Genomic DNA, 14,434 nt, shown 5'->3' with positions numbered 1-14,434 from the left:
AAATTAAAATTATAGAGAATATACCAAGTAAACAATAACACATATTTTGTATATTACTGAGGGGAACATAATTTGGAATAACTTTTATGCAAAGCAATTTGACTCTGTCTATAACTTCATACTCATTAAACTAGTGATTATACCTATGTCAACATGCAATGAAAAAATTCATTAAAGCATTATTTGTAGTAGCAAAAACAAATCTGAAAAATAAGTTTACAACATAAAGAACTACTTAAAACTATTACCTATGAACAGGGAAATAGTGCAGTAATTTAAAATGAGGATTAAAATATTTCCTAATGAAGTAATATAATTAAATGTATTATGAATCAAAAAAGGTAAAAATAGTTTACATCGTATGCTCTCAATTATGTTAATATGTGAATGGAAAAATTTTATAAGGGTACATAGCACTAAATAGTAACATTTCACAGCTCAAACTCTAGGTTTGTGATGTTCTGATTCCAGTACATTAGACAGATTTTAAGAATTTATTATCTTATTAGTTTTTTTCTTCATTCTAATAAATCTCTGTTCTATAGCTGTTCAGTTTAAATCTGTAAGAGAAAAGCTAACTATTTTTCAACCTAAGTGTCCAATTTTTGGGATAATTTTAAGTTTCAATGTTAAACATGATAAAGTATGAAATAAATGGAAATAAGATCCATAAGCATGGCATGAGCCATTCATTTTGGTTTTTTTTGTTTTGTTTTTTAAGAATTTATTTACTTATCTGACAGAGAGAGAGAGAGACAGCGAGAGAGGGAACACAAGCAGGGGGAGTGTGAGAGGGAGAAGCAGGCTTCCTGCTGAGCAGGGAGCCTGATGCGGGGCTCGAGCCCAAGACCCTGGGATCATGACCTGAGCCAAAGGCAGACACTTAACCGACTGAGCCACGAGGTGCACTGAGCCATTTTGTTACCATCTTTACCAGTTTTAGAGGACTGATCATCGAAGACATTTTCTGAAATCTTTTTGTCTTCATTGTCTTCTAAAAAACGATCTTTTTGAGATTCATGAGTGAACACTGCATGAAAGAATAATACGCTTTATCAGCTAATCTGTTTAGATTAGGAAAGATTTGGCCAAGAACATCAGAATATATTTTTTTACCATCTTCATCAAATGAAGATCGTGACTCTTCTAAACTCTTATATGCATCAGATGGGAACTTGTCATATTCTTTCCTTTCAAATTCTCTTTCAAGTATTCTTGAAGTTGACTGTGCTAAAAGACAGTAATGGGCTGTGTTAGCAAAATATAGTTGGGGGTAAGCAGACAGGAAGAGTGATTAAATCTTCTGCTTTAAAGACAGAAGAGTGTGAGTTCTGACTCAGGCAGTGTGGCTTTGGCAAATCATTTGATCTCTCTGTTTCAATTTCTACTGGGCAAAATGAGGATGATCAAGCCAAAAGCATTGTTCTAAGGATTAAATGAGATAATAGACTCAAGCCTGAGAAAATGCTTGGCACACAGGAAGCCTAATGCATGTTAGCTGCCTTCCTCTGTATTATAGAATTTTCTATGTTAAAAAACCTCAATAATCTCCACTGACAAATTTTTCTTAAAAGTATACTGGGAGTGAAATTAGCAAAACTAGCAAATTAGTGGAACCAGCATGAAAATTCCAACTAGAAAAGTTTTAAAAACCCTACTGTCAGATTTATTCTAAATCCGAATTCTAAAGTATGGAATTTGAAAAAGAAAAAGAGACTTTTAAGTTTGCGGTGTATGAGAGATGGCATCTATTTCTATATTCTGGTGGGAGAAAGCAATATGTGGAAAGATCTAAAATCTATGATTTCATGCCATAATTTGATGTGAAAGGAATCACTACAGAGTCCAAGAAACATCATTAATCACTGTTCTTCCTCCTGGAGCCTAGCTAGTTTCTTCTTGATCCAGGTTTCAGTTAAATGTCCTCTTTTCAGAGAGGTTTTCCCTGCTCATCCTAACACTCCAGCACCCCTGCTCCAGTCACTGCCTGACCCAGTATAGTGTTACATTTTTTCTATCTGTTCACTTGTTCCCTGACCCCCATCCTCCATTAAAATGTAACAACCACAAAGACAGGAGTTCCATGTGTCTTGCTCACCTCTGTAGCCCAGTACCTAGAATCATGTCTAACACAGAGTACAAGGTTGAATGAATTAATGAGTTCATTTTGTCCAGCCTTAAGTAAGTTGAATAAAAAGCCATCTTAATAGTCTTTGCCAATATTTCTCAAGCTTTAGTTTGTGAATTGTCCATGAGTATTTAATAAACTTTTGGATTTCATTTTGAAGATAATATACTAAAAACAAATTCATCTGGATCATCTGGATGATCGTTTGGATGGCATGTAATTTTTTATTTTATTATGTTCAATTAGCCAACATATAGTACATCATTAATTTTTGATGTAGTATTCAATGATTCATTAGTTACGTATGATTCATTAGTTATGTATAATACCCAGTGGTTATCACAACACGTGCTGTCCTTAATACCCATCACCTGGGTACGCCATCCCTCCACCCCCTCCCTTCTGTAACCTTCAGTTTGTTTCCCAGAGTCCAGAGTCTCTCATGGTTTGTCTCCCTCTCTGGTTTCTTCCCATTTAGTTTTCCCTCCTTTCCCCTGTGGTCCTCCATGCTATTCCTAATTTTTTTAAAAAAGATTTTATTTATTTGAGAGAGAGCAAGAGTGTGTAGGAGTGGGGGGAGGAGCAGAGGGAGTGGGAGAGGCAAACTGCCCCCTGAGCAGGGAGCTGGGAGGCAGGGCTCAATCCCAGGAGCTCAGGATCATGACTTAGTCAAAGGCAGACACTTAACCAACTGAGCCACCCAGGCACCCCAAGGATGGCATGTAATTTTAATGCTGGTCTTTTTGCTGTTTTTGTAATCCCTTGGGCACCGTGTTAGACTCTTTCACTTGTTTATAGGCTGCTGAGAAAGAAGAGACAGATTTATTAGGCAAATAACCTGTTCTTTCCTAGCAAAAGCTCAACATTCCCATGTAGGAAGAGATAATTTCTTTGCTATTTAAACAGTTTCAAGCACAGAAAATGATAGAAGCTTCCCAATTTATATAAAAAGTTTTCCTTATCTGTAAAGTTAAAGAATTGTGTTAATTGATCATTAAGGCTTCTTCCAGTTTCATTGCCTTATGACTGTTTTGAACTTGAAATTAATATTCTCCAAATAGAAAAAACTAATTACAATTGGGGCCAACCCACGTTTACATAGTAAAACAGCCGCAGCAGCAGCAGCAACAATGTAAACTCCGCAAGAATCAGGTGGAGTCAATAAAGGTATAAATTCTATTCAGTCTCTGCCCAGCAAGCAAATCCACAAAAGTAAATCCAAATTTGGAAGCTCTTTCTGATTCCTTTTCTTAGAGGTCTAGGACTGAAATCTTTTCTCTATTTGAGTCAGGTTTATGTATATTCATGTCTTCAATCAATTATTAAGAGGCTGCACTGTACAAGGTGCCAGGGATACCAGGGCGAGCAAAGCAAGTCCCAGCCCTCGGGCAGCCAAGTTGAATTGTTGACCTCTGCTTAGAACACACATGTGACAGAGATGGTTCACCTTGTCTTTTAGCTTGTAGTTTTATGAAGAGCTGCGCTCTCACAGCTTTGATTGCTGCTTCAGTGGCCTCCGCTATCGTATCTCTCACTAACATTTCAAGGGCTTTATCAAAACGCGGTTGAACAAGCTTGGCATAGTCAATTACCTGCAAAGAATATTTGAGAAAACCAACGGAAGCACAAATCACTGTGAATATTAAACACATTGTTCAACTACATCTATACTTATCTACCTCAAACATCTTAATGCCACATGAGATATGTTATTTTCAGAATTCAATGATTATTGAGTACATGCTTTCATAGAAATTCAGTCATACTTTTCATGTAGTATGATATACTTAGATATGTATCATGTAATATATATTCAAGTGACACAAATTTTTTAAAAAAATCAATTTTGCATGTATAACTTACAAAAAAAGGCATCCATTTTACGTATACAATTTGATGAGTTTTGACAAATACATACACATAATAACAACTATAATCAAGATATAGAACATTTATATTACCCCAAAAAGTTCTCTCATGCTTCCTTATAGTCAGTTCCTGGCCCCTGGCTACCACTTTGTTTTTGTCCACTCTAAATTAGTTTTGCCTTTTCTAGAATTTCATATAAATGGAATCATACAGTATGTAATCTTTTCCAAGCTTTCCCGCCCTTAGCACAATGTTTTTGAGATTCACCAGTGTAATTGTATGTATCAGTAATCTGTTCCTTTTTATTATTGAGTAGTATCACTGTGTGACTATGCCACAGTTGTTGTTGTTTTTAATCCATTCATCTTTGTTGGGCATTTGGGCTTTTCCAATTTGGAGCTGTTATAAATAGACTAGTAATGCACATTTCTGAGTAAGTCTTTTTGTGGACATATGTTTTTATTTCTCTTGGACAAATACCTAGAAGTGTAATTAATGGGTCATATGGTAAGTGTGTATTTGATTTTATAATAAGCCATTAAACTATTTTACATTACTACCAGCAATTATGGAAATTGCAGTTAACTCCACATCTTCACCAACACTTGGTTTTGTGAATCTTTTAAATTTTAGCCATTCTAGTGGGTGTGAAGAAGTATTTCATTGTAGTTTAAATTTACAGTCCCCTAATCACAAATAAGTTTGAGCTTCTTTTATGTGCTATTGGTCATTCACTTATCTTCTGTTTTAATCATATGTTCAACTTTTGTCCATTTAAAAAAACTGGATTAGAATTCTACATATAGGAGCAAGATGGTGGAGGAGTAGGAGACCTAAATTTCGTCTGGTCCCAGGAATTCAGCTGGATAGGGATCAAACCATTCTGAACACCTATGAACTCAACAGGAGATCGAAGAAAAGAATAGCAGCAACTCTCTGAACAGAAAAGCGACCACTTTCTGGAAGGTAGGACGTGTGGAGAAGTGAATCCGAGGCGATATTCAGGAGGATAGACAGCGGGGGAGGGGCCCTCCGTCAGCTGCTACGGCAAGTGATAGAGCCACGGAGCACAAAATCGGAACTTTTAGAAGTTGGCTCCGCTGACGGACGTTGCTCCAGTGGCTAAGCGGGGCTGGAACCCTTGCTGGGACACTGTGGTCTCAGGGCCCTCGGGGTCACAGAAAGACCGGGGGTGCCTGAGTGCAGCAGAGCTCCCAGATTTCGGAGTGGGGAAGCCGGCTGCAGAGACAGAGCCGAGGAGCGGGCTCTCCGCTCGGGGTTGCCATAAACTGTGATCCGCGGCCCAGTCGGGCCACTGCTCCTCCAGCAGGGACCCAACAAGCGGCAGATCCGGGGAGACTCCCTTTCCTCCCCTGGGAGGAATGGTGCGGGAGCGCACCGCAGGGATCTGCTGGGCTTGGAGACTCCACATGGGGTCGGGTGCCAGAGATAGAAATGCTAGGTCACAGGCCAGGTGAGAAAGGAGTGCAGCCGGAGGCTGGGGAGACGGGAGTGATTGACTGCTTTTCTCTGGGGGCACACTGAGGAGTGGGGCCCTGAGCTCTCAGCTCCTCTGGGGCGGAGATTGGGAGGCCACCATTTTCACTCTCGTCCTGCAAAGCTGTACGAAAAGACTGCAGGGAACAAAAGGTCCTGAGAGCCAACCCCAGCAGATTACTTAGCCCAGACCCGGCAAGGGCGGGGCAATTCTGCCTCCAGCAAAGACATTTGGGAACCACGGCAACAGGCCCCTCCCCCAGAAGATCAGCAAGAACAGCCAGCCAAGACCAAGTTTAATGATCAATGAGAACGGCAGAACTGCTAGGGGAATACACTGCACATAGAATTCATGGCTTTTATCCCATGATTCTTTAGTCTTTCAAAGTTAATTTTTTCTTTTTTAACTTTCTTTTTCTTTTCTTTTTTTTGAATTTTTCTTTTTCCCTTTTTCAACCAACATCTTATCAATCCCTTTTTTAAAAATCTTTTTTATTTTTCATTTTTAGAGTCATATTCTATCCCTTCATAGTAGTTAACCTTATTTTTGGTGTGTGTGTGTGTGTGTGTGTGTGTGTGTGTGTATAAAAGTTGTTCTCTCTTTAAAATTTTGGGATACAGTTTCTTTTAGCAGACCAAAATATACCCTAAATTTCTAATGTATGGCTTTGTTCTAGTCTCCTGCCTGATCACATTCTTTCCTTTTTTTTTTTAAATCCTCTTCTTTCTTTTTTCAACCAACTTCTTGTCTTACCAATTTCTTTTATAAAATCTTTTATAATTTTCATCTTTACAATCATATTCCATCCCTTCATTGTATTTACCCTTATTTTTGTACATATATAAGTTTTTCTTTCTTTAAAATTTTGGGAGGCACTTTCTTCTAACAGACCAAAATATGCCCAAAATCTAGAGTGTGGCACTCATCTATGCACCAGCCTAATCATATTTGATCATATTCTGGTTTTTTTTTTTTTTAATCTTTTTCTTTTTCCTTTTTTTTTTCTCATTTTTCTTTCTTTCCCTTTCTTTTCCCCCAGTTTCAGGTCTCTTCTGATTTGTTTAGTGTATATTTTTCTGGGGTCGTTGTTACCCTGTTGCATTGTGTTCTCTCATTCATCTATTGTCCTCTGGACAAAATGACAAGACAGAAAAAAATCACCTCAAAAAAAGAACAAGAGGCAGTACTGACTGCCAGGGACCTAACTGGTACAGACATTAGTAAGATGTTGGAACTAGAGATCAGAATGACGATTTTAAAGATACTAGCTGGGCTTGAAGAAAGCATGGAAGATATTAGAGAAACGCTTTCTGGAGAAATAAAAGAACTAAAATCTAACCAAGTCGAAATTAAAGGCTATTAATGAGGTGCAATAAAAAATGGAGGCTCTAACTGCTAGGATAAAGGAGGCAGAAGAGAGAAGTAGTGATAGAGATGACCAAATGATGGAAAATAAAGAAGCTGAGAAAAAGAGAGATAAACAACTACTGGATCACGAGGGCAGAATTCGAGAGATAAGTGATACCATAAGACGAAACAATATTAGAATAATTGGGATCCCAGAAGAAGAAGAAAGAGGGGCAGAAGGTATATTGGAGCAAATTATAGCAGAGAACTTCCCTAATTTGGGGAAGGAAACAAGCATCAAAATCCAGGAGGGACAGAGAACCCCCCTCAAAATCAATAAAAATAGGTCAACACCCAGACATCTAATAGTAAAACTTACGAGTCTCAGTGACAAAGAGAAAATCTTGAAAGCAGCTTGGGAGAAGAGATATGTAACCTACAATGGTAGAAACATTAGATTGTCAACAGACCTATCCACAGAGACCTGGCAGGCCAGAAAGGACTGGCATGATATATCCAGAGCACTAAATGAGAAAAATATGCAGCCAAGAATGCTATATCCAGTAGGCTGTTATTGAAAATAGAAGGAGAGATAAAAATCTTCCAGGATAAACAAAAACTAAAGGAATTTGCAAACAGGAAACCAGCCCTACAAGAAATATTGAAAGGGGTCCTCTAAGCAAAGAGAGAGCCTAAAAGTAACATGGACCAGAAAGGAACACAGACAATATACAGTAACAGTCACCTTACAGGCAATACAATGGCACTAAATTCCTATCTCTTAATAGTTACCCTGAATGTAAATGGGCTAAATGCCCCAATCAAAAGACACAGGTTATCAGATTGGATAAAAAAAAAAAAAACAAGACCTATCGATATGCTGCCTGCAAGAGACTCATTTTAGACCCAAAGACACCTCCAGAGTGAAAGTGAGGGGGTGGAAAACCATTTACCATGCTTATGGACACCAAAAGAAAGCTGGGGTGGCAATCCTTATATCAGACAAATTAGATTTTAAAGCAAAGACTGTAATAAGAGATGAGGAAGGACACTATATCCTACTTAAAGGGCTATCCAACAAGAAGATCTAACAATTGTAAATATCTATGCCCCTACCATGGGAGCAGCCAATTATATAAGCCAATTAATAACAAAAACAAAGAAACCCATCGACAACAATACAATAATAGTGGGGGACTTTAATACCCCCCTCACTGAAATGGACAGATCATCTAAGCAAAAGATCAACAAGGAAATAAAGACTTTAAATGACACACTGGACCAAATGGACTTCACAGATATATTCAGAACATTCCATCCCAAAGCAACGGAATACACATTCTTCTCTAGTGCCCATGGAACATTCTCCAGAATAGATCACATCCTAGGATACAAATCAGGTCTCAACCAATACCAAAAGATTGGGATTATTCCCTGCATATTTTCAGACCACAATGCTTTGAAACTAGAACTCAATCACAAGAGGAAAGTTGGAAAGAACTTAATTACATGGAGGCTAAAGAGCATCCTACTAAAGAATGAATGGGTCAACCAGGAAATTAAAGAAGAATTAAAAAAATTCATGGAAACAAATGAAAATGAAAACACAACTGTTCAAAATCTTTGGGATGCAGCAAAGGCAGTCCTGAGAGGAAAGTATATAGCAATACAAGCCTTTCTCAAGAAACAAGAAAGGTCTCAAATATACAACCTAACCCTACACCTAAAGGAGCTGGAGAAAGAACAGCAAATAAAGCCTAAACCCAGCAGGAGAAGAGAAATAATAAAGATCAGAGCAGAAATCAATGAAATAGAAACCAAAAGAACAGTAGAACAGATCAACGAAACTAGGAGCTGGTTCTTTGAAAGAATTAACAAGATTGATAAACCCCTGGCCAGACTTATCAAAAAGAAAAAAGGAATGACTCAAATAAAAACATGAATGAAAGAGAAGAGATTACAACCAACACCAAAGAAATACAAACAATTATAAGAACATATTATGAGCAACTATATGCCAGCAAATTAGATAACCTGGAAGAAATGGATGCATTCCTAGAGCTGTATCAACTACCAAAACTGAACCAGGAAAAAATAGAAAACCTGAACAGACCTATAACCACTAAGGAAATTGAAACAGTAATCAAAAGTCTGCCAAAAAAAGCCCAGGGCCAGATGGCTTCCCAGGGGAAATCTACCAAACATTTAAAGAAGAATTAATACCTATTCTTCTGAAACTGTTCCAAAAAATAGAAATGGAAGAAAATTCCAAACTTGTTTTATGAGGCCACCATTACCTTGATCCCCAAACCAGACAAAGACCCTATCAAAAAGGAGAATTACAGACCAATATCCTTGATGAACATGGATGCAAAAATTCTCACCAAAATACTAGCCAGTAGGATCCAACAGTACATTAAAAGGATTATTCACCACGACCAAGTGGGATTTATCCCTGGGCTGCAAGATTGGTTCAATATCCGCAAATCAATCAATGTGATACAATACATTAATAAAAGAAAGAACAAGAACCATATGATCCTCTCAATAGATGCAGGAAAAGCATTTGACAAAGTACAGCATCCTTTCTTGATCAAAACTCCTCAGAGTATAGGGATAGAAGGTACATACCTCAATATCATAAAAGCCATCTATGAAAAACCCACAGTGAATATCATTCTCAATGGGGAAAAACTGAGATCTTTCCCCCTAAGGTCAGGAACACAGCAGGGATGTCCACTATCACCACTGCTATTCAACATAGTATTAGAAGTCCTAGCCACAGCAATTAGACAACAAAAAGAAATAAAAGGCATCCGAATCAGCAAAGAAGAAGTCAAATTCTCACTCTTTGCAGATGATATGATACTTTATGTGGAAAACCTAAAGGACTCCACCCCAAAACTGCTAGAACTCATACAGGAATTCAGTAAAGTAGCAGGATATAAAATCAATGCACAGAAATCAGTGGCATTTCTATACACCAACAACAAGACAGAAGAAAGAGAAATTAAGGAGTCGATCCCATTTACAACTGCACTCAAAACCATAAGATACCTAGGAATAAATCTAACCAAAGAGGCAAAGAATCTTTACTCAGAAAACTATAAAATACTCATGGAAGAAATTGAGGAAGACACAAAGAAATGGAAAACGTTACATGCTCATGGATTGGAAGAAGAAATGTTGTGAAAATGTCTATGCTACCTAGAGCAATCTACACATTCAGTGCAATCCCTATCAAAATACCATCCACTTTTTTCAAAGAAATGGAACAAATAATCCTAAAATTTGTATGGAACCAGAAAAGACCCCGAATAGCCAGAGGAATGTTGAAAAAGAAAAGCAAACCTGGTAGCATCACAATTCCGCACTTCAAGCTCTATTACAAAGCTGTCATCATCAAGACAGTATGGTACTGGCACAAAAACAGACACACAGATCAATGGAACAGAATAGAGAGCCCAGAAATGGACCCTCAACTCTATGGTCAACTCATCTTCGACAAAGCAGGAAAGAGTGTCCAATGGAAAAAAAGACAGTCTTTTCAACAAATGGTGTTGGGAAAATTGGACAGCCACATGCAGAAGAATGAAACTGGACCATTTCCTTACACCACACACAAAAATAGACTCAAAATGGATGAAAGACCTAAATGTGAGACAGGAATCCATCAAGATCCTTGAGACAGCAACCTCTTCGACCTCAGCTGCAGCAACTTCTTCCTAGAAACATCGCCAAAGGCAAGGGAAGCAAGGGCAAAAATGAACTATTGGGACTTCATCAAGATAAAAAGCTTTTGCACAGCAAAAGAAACAGTCCACAAAACCAAAAGACAACCGACAGGATGGGAGAAGATACTTGCAAATGACATATCAGATAAAGGGCTAGTATCCAAAATCTATAAAGAACTTATCAAACTCAGCACCCAAAGAACAAATAATCCAATCAAGAAATGGGCAGAAGACATGAACAGACATTTTTGCAAAGAAGACATCCAAATGGCCAACAGACACATGAAAAAGTGCTCAACATCGCTCGGCACCAGGGAAATCCAAATCAAAACCTCAATGAGATACCACCTCACACCAGTCAGAATGGCTAAAATTAACAAGTCAGGAAACGACAGATGTTGGTGAGGTTGTGGAGAAAGGGGAACCCTCCTACACTGTTGGTGGGAATGCAAGCTGGTGTAGCCACTCTGGAAAACAGTATGGAGGTTCCTCAAACAGTTGAAAATAGAGCTACCCCACGACCCAGCAATTGCACTACTGGGTATTTACCCCAAAGATACAAATGTAGTGATCCGAAGGGGTACGTGCACCCCAATGTTTATAGCAGCAATGTCCACAATAGTCAAACTATGGAAAGAGCCAAGATGTCCATCAACAGATGAATGGATAAAGAAGATGTGGTGTATACACACACACACACACACACACACACACACACACACACACACACACAAACACACACACAATGGAATATTATGCAGCCATCAAAAGGAATGAAATCTTGCCATTTGCAATGACGTGGATGGAACTGGAGGGTATTATGCTGAGTGAAATAAGTCAATCAGAGAAAGACACTTATCATATGACCTCACTGATATGAGGAATTCTTAATCTCAGGAAACAAACTGAGGGTTGCTGGAGTGGTGGGGGGGTGCGAGGGATGGGGTGGCTGGGTGATAGATATGGGGGAGGGTATGTGCTATGGTGAGTGCTGTGAATTGTGTAAGACTGTTGAATCACAGACCTGTACCTCTGAAACAAGTAATACATTATATGTTAAAAAAAAATAAAAAAGAAGAAGATAGCAGGAAGGGGAAAATGAAGGGGGGGAAATTGGAGGGGGAGAAGAACCATGAGAAACTATGGACTCTGAGAAACAAACTGAGGGTTCTAGAGGGGAGGGGGTGGGGGGATGTGTTAGGCTGGTGATGGGTATTAAAGAGGGCACATACTGAATAGAGCACTGGGTGTTATATGCAAACAATGAATCATGGAACCCTACATCAAAAACTAATGATGTAATGTATGGTGATTAATATAACATAAAAAAAATTTAAAAATTCTATATATATTCTGAATATAAGTCCAGTGTAAGGTAGATAATAAACTTCATACTGGATATTAAGATCTTAGAAGTAGATTTCTATATGCCTTTTATGAAATGGTAAACCACAGAGTGGTAGAAAGTCTTCATAATGCTTATTATCAAAAAAGAACTTCTATATAGACAATATAAGGAATTCCTACCAATAACATGCAAAAAAAATTTCAAATGGGTAACAGACTTGAACAAATACTTTAAAAAGAGAATATCTGAATGACCAATAAACCAAATAATATTTCCATACTTCTAGATTCCATTTTGCTTTTCCTTCAATATGTCTGTATTACTTTATTTCATGCCAAAAAATATACATCTACACCATCATTTTTTAGTGGATGCACAGTATTGTATCAGGATGAACATATTACACCTTTTTAACGCAAATGCTGATAATATATACTTACTTATACATGTTTTTGCTATTATAAACTAGGCTATGATGAACACAGTTATGTATATATCTTTTATAGTTTCTTAAAAATTTGTAAAATAGAATTGACAGTTCAAAGGATACGTATGGACTTTAGGCTCTTACATATTTCTAATTATCATCCCTAATGGTTATAGTCTCACCAGCAGTATATGAAAATGTACTTCTCCCCATCCTAAGATGGGGAGATCAATATTGGGTGTTAATAGTGTTCTTTCAACTCCAACATGGTATCTCTCTGGTTTTTTGGCACCTCTCTGGTTATCAGGGAGGTGATAATCCTTTTCTCATGATTAGTGGCTATTCTACTCTATTATTTTGTGAATTGCGTATTCGCTATTTTTTTTCCATTGGGGCTTCATCTGCATATTGATTCGTAAGCGCCCTTTATATTTTAAAATTATAATTACTTTGTCTGACACATACTGTAATATAATATGAAATGGTAAACCACAGAGTGGTAGAAAATATTCATAATGCTTATTATCAAAAAAGAACTTCTATATAGACAATATAAGGAATTCCTACCAATAACATGCAAAAAAAATTTCAAAAGGGTAACAGACTTGAACAAATACTTTAAAAAGAAAATATCTGAATGACCAATAAACAAAAGAAAAAAATGTTTAACCTCATTATTTTCAGGTAAATGCAAATTAAAACCACTGAGATACATCGACTAGAATGGCTTAAATTAAAAAGACTGACCATAATGAAAGTTGGCAGGAATGTGGAATAACAGAACTCTCACACACTGCTGATAGAGTTGTAAACTGATAGAATTAGTTTGGAAAACAGTTTGGCATTATTTACACAAGTTGAATGTATGCATAATCTATGTCCCAGGAATTTTACTGCTAGATATACCTCCAGAATATATAAAGATATCATGTGTGCCCCATGAAACATGTACGAGAATGTTTATAGCAATATTATTTGTGATACCCAAACTGGAATCAACCCAAGTTTTATTAATACTCAAATGGATAAATAAATTATAGTATAATTCAATCAAGAGAATATACTAAAAAAATGCATGAACTGTAGCTATATGCAGTAACACGTAGAAATAACATGCATAAATATCACAATCATAATGTGAAGTGAAAAAAGCCAGGCACAAGGAACATACATTGTTTAAGTCTAGAAAGTTAAGAAAATATGCAAAACTAACTATGACATTTAGATGTGCACTCACATGGTAAAACCACAAGAGAAAAGAACAGGAGTGAATGCCATAAAAAGTTCAGGGCAGCAGTTACCCTTGCGGAAGGAGTAAGAGAACTGATATTGGGAATAGACATGACGGGGCTTCCAGGGTGGTGGCCCTTATTTGACCTGGGTGGTGGTTATATGGGGGTTTGTTTTGTGATAATTTACTGAGCTTTACTTTTCTGTTTGTAATATTTTACAATAAAAAGTTAAGAGCAAATAGAAAATGTTATCCCTGCATTCAAAGGAATAGCACTTGGAATCAGTTCACAGCCCTTCCCGGGGCTGCATCGCTCTGATTAGACCTTCTGCCCCGTCATCTTAGGCCTTCCCCTTTTTGCTCTCTGCTCCAGCACTCTGGCCTTCACAGAAATACTCTCCATTCCAATCCCTCATGAAATACTTGGGATCTGTCTTCCAATCATATCCCCAATCTGCCTGCTTCTCACCACCTCTACTGCTATCATTCTGGTCTAAACTAAAAATAATTTCTCTTCCCTTTACTCAGGGTGGAGAACAAGATCCATGAGGAGAGAGGCCAAGGAATTGACAAGCCAGGGTTTGTGTCACCAAAGAGGGGGATCTTTGCAGATACTAAGAATGATGGCAGGAGTGACTGTGTGGGGAGAGGGACAGAGAGTTGGGAGAACTGGGACCAGGAAATAGGAGACGAGTGAAACCAAAGCAGGTCATTGGTGGCACAGCCTGCATGACGTACCAGTGAAGTCTGGGGGCTGTTGGGAAGCAGGGAGACGTTGTGGTTTCAGCAGCCACAGCAAGCAGCCAGAAGGAGGCCTTCCCTACTCTGAGCCCTGTGGGACAATTACCCAAC

At 38.0% G+C, this 14,434-nt stretch overlaps 1 protein-coding gene across 2 annotated transcripts in view; it reads right to left on the bottom strand.

Moving 5' to 3' along the window:
• AK9 (adenylate kinase 9) overlaps window positions 1-14,434 on the bottom strand; it is a 135,710-nt gene that overhangs the window by 80,571 nt on the left and 40,705 nt on the right. For both annotated transcript variants that reach the window (XM_027604179.2, XM_027604180.2), the window contains exons 13-15: window positions 3,576-3,720; window positions 1,117-1,230; window positions 935-1,030 (exon numbers count right to left, since the gene is read on the bottom strand). In XM_027604179.2, coding sequence (XP_027459980.2) covers window positions 935-1,030; window positions 1,117-1,230; window positions 3,576-3,720 — 355 coding nt within the window. The remainder of the gene's footprint in view (window positions 1-934; window positions 1,031-1,116; window positions 1,231-3,575; window positions 3,721-14,434) is intronic.

This window comes from Zalophus californianus, chromosome 7 (genome assembly GCF_009762305.2).
Source record: "Zalophus californianus isolate mZalCal1 chromosome 7, mZalCal1.pri.v2, whole genome shotgun sequence".
In the NCBI taxonomy this organism is placed as follows: domain Eukaryota; kingdom Metazoa; phylum Chordata; class Mammalia; order Carnivora; family Otariidae; genus Zalophus; species Zalophus californianus.
This window is presented reverse-complemented; position numbering and strand designations above follow the sequence as displayed.